The following is a 19,633-nucleotide window of genomic DNA, read 5'->3' on the forward strand; positions in this document are numbered from 1 at the left end:
CTGCTCCTTTCTATTATATTCTTTGTATTATACCAATCTGGAAATGGTTGTATGAAATTCAAGTTGGACACTACTTGTGAATGTCCGAATATCATTAGGTATCACAGGACACCAGGTGAGTATCAAATATTAATTTTTCTTCTAGATAACGATTAAAATATTAAATCGGTGTTTCCAGGTGAAACAGTCCCCATAATTAAAACAGGTCGTTGTAAGCTGGATATAACGTGTGCCACTCATACTATGACGTACTTCTATTTTTATCTCGGGAGAAATGGATCTGAAATCCCTCGTCCAGATGATATGATGATTGAAGATGGTTCAAATTACGTTGGAGTAAGTTACCACAATTTAATAACTGATTGTGAGAGTAATTCAATATTAGGCGGCACTCGGTGTTGAAAGAACTAATGAGACCATTGAAGCACCGCCAGGACCGCCAATCGATATTTTTTCGTATTTTGGAGTTTTATGTCATAATGGAGAATGGTATGTGTCAAAATATCCTACAGGAGTTGGTTATAGGAATAAAGACTCTGTTTACAACTACATTGGAACTAATGGTGAATTAGACGGAAAGAAAGCCAAGATTGAGGAGTTTGCGTGGTGAGAAGTGTTGAGCAATATGACTTGATGTCTAATATGAAATTTTATAGCAAGCCACTTGCATAATTGAATGGGAGCCTGAACATCAGCGTTTTTGATTAATTCAAATGTTAATACATGGTTGTTGATAAACATTTAATTTCAAAGACATTGTTTTGTTTTGTTTTTCGGTTGATGAATAAGCTTCTGCAATTTTTGAGCTTGCCGCTTGTCGTTTTAATTTCTCGGCACGGGAATTGTTTTCGTGTTTGGTAGACCTACTCAAGTACTTGTTATTAGAGTTTCAAAGTTTTACTTCTTGCTTTTTTCCCGCCGAGAATGCCGCTTTGATTTACACCCAACATTTTCCATTATAAGTTTTTGAAACAAAAGACTTTTATCGGACTAAAAGTGTTCATTTCGTAGAAGTGGATCTGTATCGTAGAAGTGGAACCACCCATAGGTTGTCAGGTACATTAAGGACGATACATGTAACTGTAGTTCGCAAATAGAAATCATAACATAATGCGATTTTACTAATTAGAAAATACCATCTCAACGAAAGATTATCATTTTTAGCGCTTTTGATTGTTCTTCTGATTTCATTTCTGTTTTTTTGAACTTTTGGTGTTTTTGAATGCAAATTCTTTCATTTTAACCAAAAACCATGTCAATTTATTCGAATTAATTAGCATGCAAAATAGGCAGATAGGTATATAAAAGAAGGAAGATCTAATGCATTCTAACGGAAACAATGAAATATTTTCTGCTCCTTTCTATTATTTTCTTTGTCCTATACCAATCTGGAAATGGTTGTATGAAATTCAAGTTGGATACTACCTGTGAATGTCCGGATATTCTTAAACATTATGATAAAATTAAAGGTAAGTACTGGATATCAATTTGCGTTTCTAATCAGGTATTTTTCAGAAGAAACAATCCCGGTCATTAAAAAAGGTGGATGCAAAATGAGTATTACATGTGCCACTCATACTAACACTAACTTCTTATTCCCACTCTATACAAATCGAGGCGAAATTCTTCGCCCAGATGATATGATGGAGAATTCAGCTTACGTTGGAGTAAGTATATTTATTTCAATAACTGATAGTGAGAAAAAAAAGTATTATTAGGTAGCAGATGCTGTACAATTCAGTGATGAGGCCTATGAAGCACCACCAGGACCTCCAATCGATATAATCTCGTATTTTGGAGTTTTATGTGATGGTGGGGTATGGTACGTGTCGAAATACCCAAATGGAATTGGCTATAACATGAAAAATTTAACTTTAAAGTATATTGGTACCAATGGTGAATTTGACGGAAAGAAAGCCAGGATTGCGCGATTTTCGTGGTAAGAAATAATGTGTGATATCATGTGGTTTAATTTTTAATTTTTCAGCAAACCACTTGCATAATTACGTGCTACTCTTGGAATTTTTCTCTAATTATTTAAACCAAAAGTTTACACATTATTGTTAATAAACATTTATTTACAAAGAGATTGTTTTGTTATACAGTAGCGAGCACAAGTGAGTATACCTCCATACTTTCATGTGTACCTCAGCTGAAACTAGTCCGTTTTGCATAAACTTTTTTTTCAAAGATGATAGCTGGAGTATCCAGTAAAATCGACATAAGTTTTTTGTTTGAGGTGATCATCTGATTTTTTTGATTATCGATTTTTCCTGATCTTGATTTCAAAATCCGAAAAAAAAACTTTTTGTTTTTGAACTGGGCCCTATGATTTTTTAAGTCGAAAATGTTGAGTAACGCTTATAAAAACAAAATATAATGTTAGAATGCTTCTGTGCTTCTTGATCATCGTGCTACAGCTCCAGAAGTCCAAAATGGTATACTTGGCTAAATCGTTATAACTCTTTGGAAAATGGTTCAAATTGGTTAAACATTGCGGAAAAAGATGCGTATTATGTTTATCAACAATGTGATATTTAAAAATGATAATTTTGAGAAATAATTTTTTCGAATTTTTTTCACTCGAAAAATTTTGGTTTACTGCTTTTTCCCAATTTTTCATGTTTTTGCACCACCAGGACCGACAATCGATATATTTTCGTATTTTGGAGTTTTATGTCATAATGGACAATGGTATGTGTCAAAATACCCAAAAGGAGTTGCCTATAAGACTAACGACTCTGTGTATAATTATATCGGAACTAATGGTGAATTAGATGGAAAGAAAGGCAGAATTGCGGGTTTTGGGTGGTGAGAAGTGTTGAGGAATACGACTCGAAATTTAATATTTTATTTTATAGCAAACCACTTGCATAATCGAACAAAGAATGTGTCGATAATCTTTTCTGGCAAAAAAGAGGATACATGGTTGTTAATAAAAGTTTATATTTAATAGTAATGTTTTGTTACATTTGAATCAAAATAAAAAAGAATATTGAAACTACGAAACTTCTTGTCCGAGAAAACTACACGGCCGCGTGGAAAAAGAAATGTGAGAGCGATTTTTAGAAAATATGTGAACACGGAAACTCGTCAGCCTACAATACTTTGATTGTGAAGGTATAAGTTTTGTTGATACGATCGGAAGGAGCTCTATCAAGAGTGAGCTCCAAGCACTTTCCCATCGGAATGATGATATAATCCAGAAATCCGATACTTCTGGAAAAAGTTATATATCTATACATATATGTTAACACGGCACGCTTCTTTCAACCGCGTTCCACCAAAATGCCATTGAAAACTGTCTCTTTTTCTCTGAATCTCTCAATTTCGCACACAATTTTCTTCGGTTTCAGTAGAGCGCGGTTGTAAGAAGCGTGCCGTGCTAATAGATGTGAATGAGAAGTTCTTGCTTACCTTTGAAGTGCTTCTGATCCTGCTACAATACGATTTTCAAGCAAATCACAGACCTCACGCATGATTCCTTCATTGATAATCATGTGGAGTGAGCTCCCTGCTTTACGGTCACTACTGACCCAATTTTCGACAAGTGTTACAGTATCCTCCGCGTTCAAAATTGGTTTATAGCTGTCAATTTGGATTTGATCATTATCCAAATGGAGTACGGTACCGAGCCAAGATATTTCGCTTGTCGAAGCATGAAACTTCAGTATCTTTGCGGTTTTTGTCAAGTCATGCTGGAAAACTGGATGATCCGGAGTAGCTATGAGATCTATTGATTCTAGGGATTTCGGATCCAGAATAGAAGAGATAGGTGCCAAATGAATCGGATCGTAAATCTTCAAGTGTCCGACATGTAATTTCAGGTTTACCGGTAAACGAATCACTCCATATCTCATAGAAACTACTACATAGCTTATCCACTTTGATAGATTCTTTTTTACCACCCAGAAACTTCTCCGCCACTGTTTTCAAACACTTTCGAATCAAGGTGTCCTCCAGATATTTCACATGTTTCGTGGAGAGCGTGAACTTGACGTATTTCTTGCTGCACTCCAGTTGTTCTAAGGAGAACGGCATGTCGACGCGTATTTCGCGAGGAAAATTTAAAATGAGATCTCCTGGAGAAATCGCACGGATTTCCACGTCGTACATCTCATTCAAATCCCACATTATTTCAGTATGATCTATCTTCGTGTGAGGATCTTCAAGACAATATACTGTACAAAAATAATATTTCGTCTGGTTTAATGTGATCGAGTTCTCCGAAAACTCCAGATGATTGATTCTCAATGGGAAAAGGGATTCTGTGACTTGAAGAGATGGGCAGCGACGGCGAAGATTAGTTCTGTTATTTTAGAAAACTTTATATTTTATGAAAAAAAACTAGGAACTTACCGAGATCCAATTGACATGTACTGAATTACATGTTTGAGACTTTCGTATTGGAGCATTTTGATTGACAATATTTTTGAAGGTACTGAAAGAAATTTTGATAAAGAAAATTGGCATCAGAGTTGTGTAAAAGTCGGAAATTGGAATTTCAAGACGGAAGTTGAAAGGAAATTTGAAAATGGCTAGAACACTGAACACAGAAGCAAGGCTGTCAAAAAAAACCATTGGGCAATTTTATATCTAAGTTCCCAGACGGTATTATTGAGGACCAGAGGAGGATTACTCGATGCTCAAAAATTGTCGGAATTCCGTTTTGTTTTTTTTGAAAGACATTGATTGAAAGAGGTTTTGAGTGAGTCTCGGCCACAACCCGAGACAGTAGAATGTCGGATGAATGCACCGGGTGCTAACCGCTGTGAATACGCCAGAAGGCAATTTGTGGGAAAAAAACCATGACAGTGTCACCATATGCCAGATAAGAAAGATGGATGACTACACTGTGTCGTCCGTCTGCAGAACGCTAATTGGTCTGGCAGATTCCTAGCAGTCTATTTGTTCAGACTTCTTGTAAGAGGACTCTTGGGAGAAGGGGTCCCTCACAGTACCTTCATCCACCATTATCGATTCCACAGTCGTCATTTCATACACTTCTATTCTTTTATTCTATTGCTGTCATCATCATGCTGTCTGGACTAACATTATTGAGTAAAAAAGTTGTTCTCAAATACATAAAAGCTGATAAAAGGTAAGTTTAAACTAGTAAACATTTTAGATAACACGATTCTTGAATTCTATTTTTTTGGTGCAAGGTTTAACCAAAAAGCAAGAAAAATGGAAGAACAGTGAGCAAAAACTTGACTCCCTATTGTTCGTCCATGGTATAAACACGCGATTTGGCTGAGCGGCAACTCGACCTGCTAAGTGGTGTGCAAACGCGCTTCACTAGACTTCCGGTTTCGCGGGAAAATATTTTGAATTCGTATTGACTAAATATGACCCTGCGCTATCGATGTCATACTACAAAATACTTGAAAGTTTTAAAAATGGGACCAAAGGAAAAAAAAGGGCGGAGTTTCAACTGCAACAACTTTTTCAGTGATTTAATTGTTTTATTCCAATCGTATTTGAAATTAAACTTTTTTCCTTTAGGCTTAAAGATCTTGACTTGAGGCTCAAGGCTCAAAGCTTAAGCCTTTGAAGCTTCAGGCTTAAGAAATCAGGCTTAAGAATTTAGGCTTTACAATTAGTATTTAGGCTCAAGGGTTTAAACTCTATTTTTTACAATTAGCCGTGAAATATTAGGCTTCATGTTTTTTTTCTCGCAAAAATGGAATCTCGTCTGATCTGTGCCTTACAAGGGAAGTCTTTGGAGACGTCACTTTCAAACGGCCAATAAATTTGGTCCTAGGTATTTTCGACCACGGGGCTTCCATTTCTGCAGTCAAAACCTGATAAATGTCCCTGCGAACCGAGTTATAAGCTTTCCAACTTTTCAATGATTAAGCCTGTTCACATGGAATTCCAAATCGCCCGCATGGACGCCACCCAGCAGTTTACCTGTGCTTGTACGTTGCAAAAATGAAAATAACTTGCGAATACTACTTGTTGATTTGGAATTCCATGTGAAACAGCTTCTCCATTTGAAAAGTTTGAGAGCGGCTCTCATAGCCATTTAGCAGGTTTTGATGGCAGAAATGGACTCCCCGTGGTCGAAAATACCCGGGAGCAGATTAATAGGTTGTTTGAAAGAGCCGTCTCCAAAGACTTCCCTTGTTAGCATTTTCTACTAACCCAAGGTCTCCCAAAATTGTTTTTTTGTCACCCCAAACATCTCAATTTTCTTATTTTTTCCCAGGTACTACCTCTCCTCCCAGTGTCCATTGTTCCACAGGATTGAACATTCAACCCCCTTATACCTCGCCTCGCTGGAATTTCATGATTGGGGTTTCATCGTCGACGGTTTTTCCTACATGCTGGCTAAAGTCGACTCAAACCACGTGATTATCATTTTCAATGACCGCCACTCGAGACGATTGCCACATGGTATAACTTTACAACAGGCACTCAAAAAGTTGAAGGATAATTTGATTGGTGGAAGGAAAATTAATGTGGAAAGAATGATATTTCGGTTGGAAAAAGAATGGAATCAAATAATTTTATTTCCCAATGGTTTCCAAAGTTTCCGACCTAAAACATTAGATGCTGGAAATGTGAATCTCAACCAACTGATTTCGACAATAGATGTTTCAAGTCTCCCGCTCAGAGAGCTCAAAGTTAACATTGCAAAGAGCCCACTAATCGATAATTACCACCAATTAACTGAAAAGCTCATAATTACGGATCGAGACATTACTGGTGCAAGATTTGCTCCGGTTTCCAATCTACTTAATCATCCAGAATTGAAGAATGTGGTGTTGGAGAACACTTGTTTATCGGAAGAGAACTTTTGGGGTCTTGCCCAGGACTGGATTAGAGATAATCGAGTGATTGGGAGCAGTTTGGAGACTTGTGTTGGGAAGTGGAGAACACCATTTGGCTACGTGATGTTTACTCGAATGAATTTCGGTGGGACAATTGGATATTTTAAGGAGAAGAATGGATTGTGAGTTTTTTTGTTACAGAAAAAGTTATACATATCACTATCAATTTTACATTGATTGACAAAATCTTGCTCTCTAATTTTGTAGTTGAAAGTTTTTTGATGGCTATTACTATGTAATTCAGATTCGGGGTGTTCGGTGTTTGCACACAATCGGTGCTACAGTAATCCAAAAACACAGAATGATAGATAGAGACGTAGAAAAATGGGAATACGGGTAGTTTTTGATGGGAATTCAAATTTGATATTAGTTATGCTGTAATTTGACATTACTTGCGACTTTCAACCTAAAAATATGATTTTTTTTGATTTTTCCAAAAAATTTTTGTTGGAAAACCCTAATTTTTGACAGAAAAATTTAATTTCCATATGTAATTTAGATTCCCCACCCTCTTTTACTCCTATATAGCCGGTTTTCACTCAATTTTCGAATTCTGTGCATTTTGTCGTCGGAGTGTTCGGTATTTGCACACAATGGGCGCTACAGTAACCCAAAAACGCAGAATGAGAGATAAAGACGCAGAAAAATGGGGGGTACGGGTAGTTTTTGACGGGGAAACTTGAAATTGGTAAAAAAAATGTTGGAAGTTTTAAGAAAACGTGAAATTGAGCAAAAAATTGTTGTCCAAGAGGACTACACGGCCGCGCGAAAAACTCTTCCAACAAAGCTCCCTTTGAATGGGAATTGTGGCGCTTACAGCGATTTTTAGCTCAATAATAAAGGTTTCTTAGAATCTAAAAAATATGACTTCAGTCGTTCTCTAAACAAAAAAAAATGTTTTTTTTCAGAATCCGTGAAGACATTGGTACTTGTAATTTTCTACCTCTTGACAATTCCTCTCAATTAGTCATTCATGGATACAAAAACCATAAAAAAGGCACGACTCATATTAAAATGGAAGTTGTCCCGGCGGATAGTCCAATATATCTTCTGAACCTTGAGAATCTTAGTCTTCTTCTTCGGAACCTTTTCACGTTTGATAGTGAGGACTTTTATTTCAAATGGATGTTCTTTTTGGAGAATCTTCGAATACACGAAAGGCAATTGGCGAGCTCTAATACTTTTGTGGGAAATATTTTTGTGAATGTGCTTACTATTATTACTTTAGGCGGGTTATTTTGGCTCTTTGTATATTTGTTCCTGTAATGTGTACATATTAGCTCAGTACTGTTCTAACCATTGCGCTCCACCGAAACGCCCTTTTCGCACACAATTTTTTTCGGTTTCGGTAGAGCGCGGTTGTAAGAAGAGAGAGGTGCTAATACTTGCTCAATTGTCATTAATGTGGTGTTGAACGATTGTTAATTTTTCTTATTTCTCAAAATTTGCAATTCATTTAATTTGCGAATAAATCCAATTTATTAGAAACTGTTTTACTAACACATGGTCATATTTAGTCCAAACAAATTTAAATTATTTCCCCGCGAAACCGGAAGTCTAGTGAAGCGCGTTAGCACACGTCTTGGCAGGTTGAGTCGCCCCTCAGCCAAATCGCGTATTTATAACGTGGGAGAACAATAGGGAGTTAAATTATTTCGAATAAAGATCAATTTTCTTCCATTTTTCTCGCTTTTTTGGGAAATTTTGAAATTTACAAGCTTTTTCGATGTTGAACCGATTATCTTTGTTTTTCTGAGAATATAAGAAAGCCAGAATTTGGAAATTTTTAATTTGAAACTCCAAAATCAAAGTTTTCTAATATTTCTTGGGGCCAAAGAGCTCTATAATCCTGATGGTAATTTCAGACAACGAGACTTGAATAAATTTAATACAAATCATCGATCGGCTTCTTCTACTGCTCTTATCAACATCTTTCTTTTCGATGAGCAATTTCAACCACGAAGATGTTCTTCTCCTACTGTCACAAAGCTCACGTAATTAATTATTTTGGAATATCTTTTTTTAATAACAAGATCGGCAACTTTGCCGATTCTGGAAATCCTTTTCTTCCCTGTTTAGTTCACGTGTTTTTTATATTTTTCCTTCAATTCCTTTGTTTTTCACAGAGTTGGCAAAGCTGCCAATTCCGTGCTTTTGATATTCGAATAAAGTTCACGTATTTATTTTATCAATGGTGTTATGTTTTACAAAATACAACTTTTATGTTACGCGAAACAGGAAAAACTCATAGTTGTTATTTTACTGGAATTCCCCACAAGAAATATCATCATTTGCTCTGATTGCAACTTTTTCTGTTCAAAAATATTGAATTTCACAGGGATAATCCAATATTTGCGAAAAGCAAATTTTCCTGTGAAAAGTCACAGAAATTTTAAAGTTTTCCGTATTTTGTTATGCGAAATTAAAAATTTCCAAACTCTGGCTTTCTTATATCACACATATGTGCACATTTACTTGAATTTTTATTGTACGTGACAAATCTCAATGTTTTCATTTCATCTTGTTTTTGTTGTTGCTTGTCATTTATTGTTTTACAATAATAAATCTGTCATTTTGTTTTGTAACACGTGAAATTCTCTGAACGCTCACAAAACCCTGAAAACCTCCCTTATAAAAGGATTTCTTGTAGAAGATGTCGCTGGCCTAGGATCCGCAACTCGGCCATCACACTGTCCAGCCAATTACAGTGACAAACTACACTGACAATTTTACACTGCCCAAAATTTCTATTTTCGGAATCTTTTTTTTATAATTTAAGATTGTGATATTTCAGACAATTCTAAAAAAATTTTCATCATCGGAGCAATCGCTCTGAATTTCCGTTCTCCTTGACTCAAAGAGAGCCTAGGTGGAAGATTTTTTCAGCGCGGTCGTGTAGTCCTCTCGGACAAGATTTCTGTTCAATTCCTCGTTTTTTCGTAAAAATTCCTTGTTTTGTGGGCGGGCAAAAAATTCAAATAGATGCTTCATGTCTGCAAACTTCCAGGTAGCACGTTTATTTCATAGTTGTCAAGTCCCGGGCAAATTGGCGCGAAAGTCAAAATTTCAAATTTTTTAAAATTTTTTTGAAATTTTTTGAAAAACCTTGCCGGGCCGTCCCGGACCTTCACAACTATGGTTTATTTTGTCGAACGCGACGCGACCGCAGTGCGTCCCCAGAATCTCTCACAAATGCGATACATCAATCGATAACCGGAAGGTTTCTCCCTGCGTCTCTCTATTTCTCATACTCTCTCTCTCTCTCTCTCTCTCTCTCTACAGACACCATCTGCTCGACCAAACAGCGTGAGAAGACATAATTGATTTTCCTTCCCCTAATTATTCTCACTTCTGAATTTATATATCTTTCGTGTTTGAGGATAAAATGGAATCGACTCTTTCTGAAGCCTACGACAAAGAGAACCAGATTATCGACAAGAATTATTTGAGATGTAATATTTGTGGAGATGTCGCCAATGGTGTGCACTATGGAGTACCGGCGTGCGAGGGATGCAAGGTAATTTTCAGATTTTTCAAGTTTTTTTTCGCTGAAAAACCCTATTTTTTGATAGAAAAATCTAGTTTCCATATGTCATTCAGATTCCCCACCCCTTTTTACCCCTGTCTAGCCGATTTTCACTTAATTTTCGAATTCTGTGCATTTTGTCGTCGGGGTGTTGGGTGTTTGCACACAATCGGCACTACAGTAACCCAGAAAACACAAAATGAGAGATAGAGACGCAGAAAAATGGGGACAGGGATAGTTTTTGATGGGGAATTCGAAATTAAGATTGGTTTTGTTGTACACTAACAATTTTCAGAAATTCTTCAGCCGTATGCATAACAAACAGGAATACGAATTTCTATGTAGAAAAGGAAACAACTGCTTCAAAAACGGAATTGACAGGGAATCACGCAACAGTTGTCAAAGTTGTAGATTGGCAAAGTGTCGACAGGCAGGAATGAGATGTGAGTGTTCTTAACATGCAGCAAATTTTGAAATTTCTGAAATTTCAGATAATTGGAGACACGGGGCTTCTAAAACTCATGCTAAACAGAAGGGCTCTCCCGACAACATATCTATCACTTCACCTTCTGTAACTCTTGAATCAAATGAATCAAATGAATCAACCTCGAAATGCCAGACAACTGCGGAAAGTGAACATCCACGTTGTGAAGTTTGTGGCGCCTACTGTGATGAGCGATATAGTACTAATAGAGTACCGGCGTACTGCGAAGCGTGTAAGGTCAGTTTTGTTTTGGACCATCGAAAAAAAATACACATTTTTCAAAAAATTTTACCGAAAAAACCAAAAAATTCGAAAAAAAAGGTCAAGAAAACTGCCTGAAAAATAAGTTTTTCGGAGGCGAAAATCCTGAATTTGTAAGGACAGACCCTAAAACCCGTTTTTGAGTGCAAATTTAGCAAAAAATTCAAAAAGAATACGATTTGAAGTCATCTTTTTAAATGCGAATTCCTGCAATTCCCGTTCTCCTGGCTCAAAGAGAGCTTTGGTGGAAGAGTTTTTCAATACGGCCGTGTAGTCCTCTCGGACAAAATTTTTGCTCGATTCCTCGTTTTCCCACGCTTTCCAACTTTATATCACGAAAAGTAGTTTCAAAAAATCTTGTCCAAGAGGACTACACGACCGCACGGATTTTAGAAAGTGATGAAATAATTGACACTGCTAAAATGCTGACGTCGTGAGGATTCTGAATCTGATCTGTTTTCAGATATTCTGTAGCATCAAATGTGAGCAATTTAGCGATAGCGATAGGGATAAGGATAGGGATACAGCTCCTCTGGAGTCGGGAGAACGGAAATTGAAACGATTTTTGACTTTTTTAAAAATTCGAAATTTTTTTTAAACAAATTAGTTTTTTTCAGACTGTCTATTCTTCGCATATTAAAGAAATAAAGATGTTTCAATGTGAAAAGGATGGGAAATGTGTTATCAACAAGTGGACACGTGACAAATGTCAATCTTGTAGAATGGGCAAATGTTTGGAGGCTGGAATGAACTGTAAGTTTTTGTCAAAAACCGTATATTCAAAACAATTACTTTTCAGACGGAATCCGAAAAGTTTTGAAACGAATAATCTGCTCTGAAAGTTCTTCGTCAATTGAAAATAAACAGGTATGTATCTGGAAATCGCGCTCTACCGAAATGCTCTTGTCTCTTTTTCTCTGAGTCTCTCACACACAATTTTTGTTGGTTTCGGTAGAGCGCAGTTTTAAGAACTGTGCCGAGCTAATAGGTATAAATAACTAATTTTCAGGTAGCTAAGGACATTTTCAGTGGATATAAAAATAGCCTTACATATCATCTCAAAGATTTCCAGAACGCTTCTGCGGCTGATTTTCATTTGGTAAGTTTTGAAAATAGACGGATAAATTTTCCAGCAAGAACCACTTATTCCGGTTTGTTGAAATCAAAAATTATCGATTTTCGAAACTTTTCGAAAATCAGGAATCTCAATTTCTACTGTAACTCGTTCAGTTTTAGTGAAAAAACTAAAAAGTTCCAATATTTTTGAATCAAGGCGTTAAGACGGTTCGAATGAGTATAATCATGACAAGGCTTGGAGCAAATTGGGTCCCGCCACGAAAACTACAGTAACCCAGTTTAAACGTAACCGTCTTGACGAGCTGATTCCAAAAATTAAAAAAATTCAGGTTTTCACCAAAACTGAACGAGTTATAGTAGGAAAATTGACATTTTCTACTAATTTTTAGTTTAAACTAACCGAAATAAGTGGTTTTCGATTCCAAGCTGAATAATTATCAGCTCATTCCAGACCCGCCACACCAATTACCTGATTGACCTACTCAACGCTTGGCAGGTGTATGCACCAGTTGTAGACTATGAAGCCAAGCAAACCCTTCAGTTTGTCCGTAACCTGCCTCATTTCAATCTGTTTGGCATGAACGACAAGATTATCCTATTCAAGAAAAATTGTTTCCTGATGTTTCTATTGAGACATGTTCTTAGTTTCTCAAAGAATGGACTTCAGCTCCCAATTTTGATTCCTTATGATACTTTGGCAGCAGTTTATGGGAGATTGATCACTGAAATTATCTCGTTGGCAGAAAATATCAAGAGAATGGAATTGAAAATTCAAGAAATCGCAGTTTTCACTGCTCTCGTTTTCTTCCAGCCCGACGGTTCGACTGAAATTAAAGATAAAGAAAGACTGGAGGTGGTATGCGAATACTATAAATTGCTACTTGACCAAGAAATGAGTGAACGGTCTAAAAAGCTTGAAAAATTGGTGGATTTAATGCCGACATTGCAAAAAATGAGTAAGTTTTGGACCAACAGTGGAAAATGTCCAAAAGGGTGTCGTACTTAGTAAATTTTTTATGGGTCATACAAATTAAAGGAAGAGCTCCATTTTTGTAGTTGACAACTTTTTTGTACGGACACTCCTTATAGCCATTTTAAGACGATTTGCAGAAGCCGGTCGATTTGAGAGAGAAATGACTTCGTCGATGTGTAACTTACTAGGGAGGGCTCGTACAAAAAAGTTGTCAACTACAAAAATTGAGATCTAGATTCGGCCGACATTATGCTGTAAAAATAATCAAAATTAAACCATTTTTGATACCAAAAAAAGCTCTTTGAAGTTGAAACTAAATATTCAAAAAATAAAATTTTGGTTGAATTTAACGGGAGTCCTAATAATGTCAGAAATGGTCAACATTTTAATTTTCTATATTTTTCTCATAGTCTTGATTAGGGCACCAATTCTAAATTATTCGTTTTTACCAGAAGCTCCAAAAATCGAAAATTTTGGTTAATTTTGAGAGCCCGTCACGCTACTCCTCATAGCCATATTGATAATTTTTTTATCAGTATGTACTTCAAATCTAGACCTTCATTTTTGTTGTTGATTACTTTTTGTCAGCTCCGCCCACTTTTGAGATATGCGTCATTAAAGACGCAAGCTTCTCTGCGCCTCACTAGTAGCAGGCTATCTTTAAAGGCGCATATCTCAAAAGTGGGCGGAGCTATCAAAAAGTTGTCAACTATAAAAATGAAGCTCTACTTTTGATCTGTATGATCCATTAAAAATGTACTAGGTGAGACAATCAGGGATACCGTAACACCGTCTTGGACATTTTCAACTGAAAAAGCCAATTTTTATATGTTACAGCACGGTACTGTACCTGGTTACTGTATCTGCTTTATTTTATGGCTACCAATGAATTTTGAATTTCAGACAAAGACCACAACAAAGTCGTCAATTCCTTGAGAATGTATTCTCAATTCATCAACTATCCTCCTCTTTTCTGCGAGATTTTTGATATCCAAAAACAAAAACCAGTGGAGCAGAATATTCCTGAGAACCAATCTGAACTGGAACTCGATTATGTTGAAATTGAAAATACAGAATATGAACTGATGAATGATGAGAATGAAGAAATCCGACTGGACGAGTACTTGGAAGATAATATCGAGTTACAGGATGTTTGCTAATTCCCGATCTTTTTATATTGATAATTTGAAAAAAATTATTTTTGTAAATGATTGATAAAGTTATGCATACTTCAAATTATAATCACGAGGTCTGAGGGTGATGCTCCACTAGACTTTGGAGGGAAATTCAAATTTAAAAAAAATTTTAATTTGGTATGTCGTTGTGAGCCGATTTCTGTCAGCTTTCCCGCATTTTTGGCCAGTTTTTTTATTTTAAAAGTGACTCTTTCTGATAGCTAGTGACGTCGTGATGCTCAGTCAAACTCGGTAGCTCATAACTAATAAAAGAATAGTCCCAAGGTGCAAATTTTTTATCGTGCCGTAAATCAAGTATAGCGCTTCATTTTCGTAGTTGATAACTTTTTTGTACAAACGCTCTCTAGCGAGTTACATTCTATTTAAGTTGTTCGTTTCCACAGAATTTGAATTGGCGGCGAGAGAGTAGAGAGAGTGCGAGAGAAAAATTGCTTGCGCGGAGCCTGTTTTTTTTTCCATTTTGGGTACTTTTTTGGGGAAATTTTCTTTTTTCAGTATGTTTTTAATGAAAAGATAAAATTAGAATTCAAACTCGCGCCTTTTTAAACCATGGCCGAACTACGCGGCCGAGTTTCCGACAATCGTGTAGTCCTCGTGGACGACTGTATTTATTTTTATTTTTCACATTTTTCAGAAATTATCAGCAAAAAAGGGCAATTCTGAATTAATTTTTGTAGAAAAATCAACTAGTGAAATTAGAAATTATCGATTTTATTTAAAACATGTATAAAAATTATTATTTTGCAGCAATTTGTTCAATTTTTCTTAATTTTATACTCAAAACACACTGTCCCGACCCTGATTATGGTTCAATACTTTAATTTTTCATATTTCTAAAGGCCCGGCTTCAAAAAAAGATAAAAATTAGACTTTTTGCGAAAAATTGCCAAAAAAGTTGCCAATAAATCGAAAAATCGCAAAAAAATTTTTAGGTTAATTTATATCTCAATTTCCGTCATTTTTTAATTTATTGTATTCGTCGTTGTTTTTTCCCAGTTCTCTCAAATTTCTCTAATAATTATATATTTATACCTCCAATAACAATAATTTGTGAAATTTTCAGCAATAGCTCGACTCCTACACAAATGGCCGATCCAACTAAACGACACGAATGCAATATTTGTCACAAAAAGTTCGAACGGAACGCAAGTACAATTTCAGAATAGTTTTGAGAAAATTTAATATTGACTGTTTTTTTCCAGCTCTCAAAATTCATAAAGTTGTTCACACTGGAGAAAAGCCGTTCGAATGTGACGTCTGTGGCTCAAGATTCAGTCAAAATGCAAATTTAAACACACATCTTCGAACGATTCATGCCTCTCAAACACCGAAAAGCAGTCACAACACGCCAAAAAATTTGTAAGATTCATACTTTTTATTCTGTATATTTACAACCGAATTGTTTTTTCAGGGGTCGCCAAGCCAGAAAGTCGACGAAAGCTGTTCTGGATGAGAGTCGGACTGCTTCAACACCAAAAACGAAGAAAAATCGTTCGAAAACAACGCCAAAGAGATCTCGGCAAGAAGAAGAGGATTTGGAAGCGATGGATGATGACAACGACCAGTCCGAGCAACAACGAGAAATCGATTCGGAATCGGTGATCTCTTCGAATCGAGATACTGGAAATCACGGAAATGGCGATGAAGTGATCGATCTATTTGAATCGAATGAAGATAAAACTGAAGAAAAGCCGCGTCTGATGCTCGCTGCGCAGTCCAAAAGCAGTAAAATCAATACTCCTCTGATTAAATCGACGCCTTTCCCCATCAAAATCGAGCAAAAAGTTCCAGCCGTTCAAGAAGTCGGTAATTTGATGCCTCTTATGGACCTGTCGACATCTGCATTCCCTCCATCAGCATCACAACAGCGAATTCTCGACATGGATATGGAGTCAGAAATTGGAAATGTTTCGAATATTTCACCGATCAATACACCTCAATTTGTGAGATTTTCATTGTATTTATCATCTTAGAAAATCAATTATTTCAGAGTTTCGATGAAGACATTCGTCAGATTGCCCATCAATTGTCTCGAGTTGCCACCGCCCGTCCGGAATGTCATGATGCTCTGCGAGAAGTGATGTTTGGAACGATTCTTGCATTCGGAAATGGAGGATTCAATGACAATGTTGGAGAGTTCTTCCGAATGATGGGCGAACGACACGCAAATAAGTGATTGTTACAGATTATTGTCCAGATTGTTTTCACTTCGTTCATACCATCAATCAATCTCAAGAAATTTCTCTTTATTGTTTTGTTTTTGATTCTTTTTAATAAATGTTTCAAATAAACCCGGTTATTTTACGATTCACCAGAAGTTTCCCACATTTCTCATATAAACGCGTGTCAAAAAATAAGCAAAATCTGTTGATAAAGTTCTTGGTGGCGCCTAAAAATTCGAAATTTCTGTAATGTTTTTAAAGTTTTGTTCATAGATTTTCCTTTTTTTCTTTACTTTTTCAATTGAACACAGGGTCTAGGGTTGAGTAGTGAAATCGTATGCGCTCCACTAGACATTGGCGGCAAATTCAAATTTTAATTTTTGCAATTCGCTGTTTCACTGTGGCATTTTGATACGCAGCTTAATCGACCACTTTTTGAGCCGATTTATGCCAGTTTTCCCGCATTTTTGGCCAGTTTTTCGACTGCCTCGCATATTTTCAAGATCAATTCTATTAAATAAAGTAATAAAATTTTTAAATATAAAATTTATTTTGAATTTCGCGCTAAAATTTCAGCTGATTTCAGCGGAGCGCGTTTATTTTCACTACTCATCCTGAGACCCTGTGATTGAATGCCCATTAATAAACATCAAATTTAAACTCGCGCCTTTTTGAACCGTGGCCGAAACTACGCGGCCGAGATTCCGACAATCGTGTAGTCCTCGTGGACGATTGCATTTATTTTTCACATTTTTCTGAAATAATTTGCGCGATTCCCGCTACTTAGAATAGGACAATTACCAGTTAATTGTTGTTCCAGCATTGACTAATAAAGTTAGAAAATATCGATTTTTATGAAAAATGTGTAAAATTATTATTTCGCAGCAAATTTCGCAAAAAATAAGAGCTTGCCGAAGACTGTCTTTCTGTAGAAATTGATTAATTTTTCTTGATTTCATTCTCAAAACTCCCTGTCCAGGCTTCGATTTCGTTTCAATATTTTAGTTTTTCGAATCAACAACCGAAATTTTCCTTTTCTGTTGAAAAATGCTCGTATATATCCCGATTTCCGTCAATTTTTGCTCATTGATATCTCTTCTTCGTTGTTTTTTCCCAGTTTTCTCATATTTTTTGAAAAATTTGTGAAATTTTCAGCAATAGCTCAACTTCTTCCCAAATGACCAATCCATCTAAACAACTCGAGTGCGACGTTTGTCACAAAACATTCGTCCACTATTCCGGTACAATTTTAGAATAGCTTTGAGAAAATATAACATTGACATTTTTCCAGTTCTCAAACGTCATGAAGTAGTTCACACTGGAGAAAAGCCGTTCGAATGTGACGTCTGTGGCTCCAGATTCAGTCAAAATTCAAGTTTAAACACACATCTGAGGAAACATGAAAACACTTCTCACAAATCGAAAAGCACTCGCAACACGCCAACAAATTTGTATGCTTCGTATTTTTATCCTGTATATTTACAACATAATTATTTTTTTAGGCGTCGCAAGACCAGAAAGTCGGCGAAAGCTGTTAAGAATAAGAATCGGACTGCTTCAACACCAAAAACGAAGAAAAATCGTTCGAAAACAACGCCAAAGAGATCTCGGCAAGAAGAAGAGGATTTGGAAGCGATGGATGATGACAACGACCAGTCCGAGCAACAACGAGAAATCGATTCGGAATCGGTGATCTCTTCGAATCGAGATACTGGAAATCACGGAAATGGCGATGAAGTGATCGATCTATTTGAATCGAATGAAGATAAAACTGAAGAAAAGCCGCGTCTGATGCTCGCTGCGCAGTCCAAAAGCAGTAAAATCAATACTCCGCTTATAAAATCGACACCTTTTCCCATCAAAATCGAGCAAAAAGTTCCAATCGTTCAAGCAGTCGGTGATTTGATGCCTCTTATGGACCTGTCGACATCTGCATTCCCTCCATCAGCATCACAACAGCGAATTCCCGACATGGATATGGAGTCAGAAATTGGAAATGTTTCGAATAGTTCACCGATCAATACACCTCAATTTGTGAGATTTTCATTGTATTTATCATCTTAGAAAATCAATTATTTCAGAGTTTCGATGAAGACATTCGTCAGATTGCCCATCAATTGTCTCGTGTTGCCACCGCCCGTCCGGAATGTCATGATGCTCTGCGAGAAGTGATGTTCGGAACGATTCTTGCATTCGGAAATGGAGGATTCAATGACAATGTTGGAGAGTTCTTCAAGAAATTAAGCGACCGATATAATAATTGACTGTTTTAATTTTAATTTTATGTTTTCTTATTGTTAAACGAATAAAAAAGCGAATTTTAGTGTCATTATCAAATTTAAACTCGCGCGTTTTTTTCAACCATGACCGAACTACACGGCCGAGTTTCCGGCAATCGTGTAGTCCTCGTGGACGACTGTATTTATTTTTATTTTTCGCATTTTTCAGAAAAAATCAGCGAAAATTGGACAATTCTCAATTAATTTTTGTTGAAAAATCAACTAGTAAAATTAGAAATTATCGATTTTATTTAAAACATGTATGAAAATTTTTATTTTGCAGCAATTTGTTAAATTTTTCTTAATTTTATGCACAAAACACACTGTCCCGGCTCTGATTATGTTTCAATACTTTATATTTTCATATTTCTAAAGGCCCGGCTTCAAAAAAGAGCAAAAAATTCGACATTTTTGCAAAAAAATTCGACATTTTTGCGAAAAAAAATCAAAAAATCGCACAAAAATCGCAAAAAAAAAATTTTAAGGTAATTTATATCTCAATTTTCCTCATTTTTTGCTTCATTGATAGTTCTTCTTCGTTATTTCTCTCCAATTTTTCCAAAAAATTATGAATTTATACCTTCAATTTGAAAAAAAAACCAATTTTCGTAATTTTCAGCAAAAATGGCCGATCCAGAAAAACAATTCGAGTGCAATATTTGTCACAAGTCATTCCCTTCCCTCTACGGTACTATTTTAGAATAATTTTAGAATAAAAATGTTTTTTTTTTCAATTTTCAGCTCTCAACAGTCATAAAGTAATTCACACAGGAGAAAGACCATTCGTTTGTGATATCTGTGGCTCCAATTTCAGTTTCAGCTCTAATTTGAGCAGACAT

The 19,633-nt window shown here is 36.1% G+C and overlaps 6 protein-coding genes across 6 annotated transcripts; 5 read left to right on the plus strand and 1 right to left on the minus strand.

Annotated features, from left to right (window-relative positions):
- Window positions 1-51: 51 nt before the first annotated feature.
- Window positions 52-610, plus strand: GCK72_007630 (uncharacterized protein; the record flags this gene model as incomplete). The annotated part of the gene is made up of 3 exons (XM_003107285.2): window positions 52-115; window positions 179-336; window positions 386-610. The coding sequence occupies 3 exons, from the start codon at window positions 52-54 to the stop codon at window positions 608-610; spliced, it is 447 nt and encodes a 148-aa protein (XP_003107333.2).
- Window positions 611-1,339: 729 nt separating this feature from the next.
- On the plus strand, window positions 1,340-1,943 carry GCK72_007631 (uncharacterized protein; the record flags this gene model as incomplete). Its single annotated transcript, XM_003107268.2, has 3 exons — window positions 1,340-1,469; window positions 1,516-1,667; window positions 1,719-1,943. 3 exons carry the CDS (start codon window positions 1,340-1,342, stop codon window positions 1,941-1,943), a joined length of 507 nt encoding a protein of 168 aa, XP_003107316.2.
- Window positions 1,944-3,098: 1,155 nt separating this feature from the next.
- GCK72_007632 (uncharacterized protein) lies at window positions 3,099-4,415 on the minus strand (the record flags this gene model as incomplete). Its single annotated transcript, XM_053726339.1, has 4 exons — window positions 3,099-3,219; window positions 3,418-3,724; window positions 3,834-4,309; window positions 4,360-4,415. 4 exons carry the CDS (start codon window positions 4,413-4,415, stop codon window positions 3,099-3,101), a joined length of 960 nt encoding a protein of 319 aa, XP_053590533.1.
- Window positions 4,416-6,326: 1,911 nt separating this feature from the next.
- Window positions 6,327-6,962, plus strand: GCK72_007633 (uncharacterized protein; the record flags this gene model as incomplete). The annotated part of the gene is made up of 1 exon (XM_053726340.1): window positions 6,327-6,962. One exon carries the CDS (start codon window positions 6,327-6,329, stop codon window positions 6,960-6,962), a length of 636 nt encoding a protein of 211 aa, XP_053590534.1.
- Window positions 6,963-10,221: 3,259 nt separating this feature from the next.
- GCK72_007634 (uncharacterized protein) lies at window positions 10,222-14,317 on the plus strand (the record flags this gene model as incomplete). The annotated part of the gene is made up of 8 exons (XM_053726341.1): window positions 10,222-10,353; window positions 10,658-10,805; window positions 10,854-11,083; window positions 11,725-11,860; window positions 11,907-11,974; window positions 12,117-12,206; window positions 12,636-13,140; window positions 14,061-14,317. The coding sequence occupies 8 exons, from the start codon at window positions 10,222-10,224 to the stop codon at window positions 14,315-14,317; spliced, it is 1,566 nt and encodes a 521-aa protein (XP_053590535.1).
- Window positions 14,318-15,438: 1,121 nt separating this feature from the next.
- Window positions 15,439-18,779, plus strand: GCK72_007635 (uncharacterized protein; the record flags this gene model as incomplete). The annotated part of the gene is made up of 8 exons (XM_003107211.2): window positions 15,439-15,502; window positions 15,556-15,712; window positions 15,765-16,296; window positions 16,344-16,525; window positions 17,671-17,756; window positions 17,807-17,966; window positions 18,018-18,549; window positions 18,597-18,779. 8 exons carry the CDS (start codon window positions 15,439-15,441, stop codon window positions 18,777-18,779), a joined length of 1,896 nt encoding a protein of 631 aa, XP_003107259.2.
- Window positions 18,780-19,633: the final 854 nt, after the last annotated feature.

Source organism: Caenorhabditis remanei, chromosome II (assembly GCF_010183535.1).
Source record: "Caenorhabditis remanei strain PX506 chromosome II, whole genome shotgun sequence".
Lineage (NCBI taxonomy): Eukaryota > Metazoa > Nematoda > Chromadorea > Rhabditida > Rhabditidae > Caenorhabditis > Caenorhabditis remanei.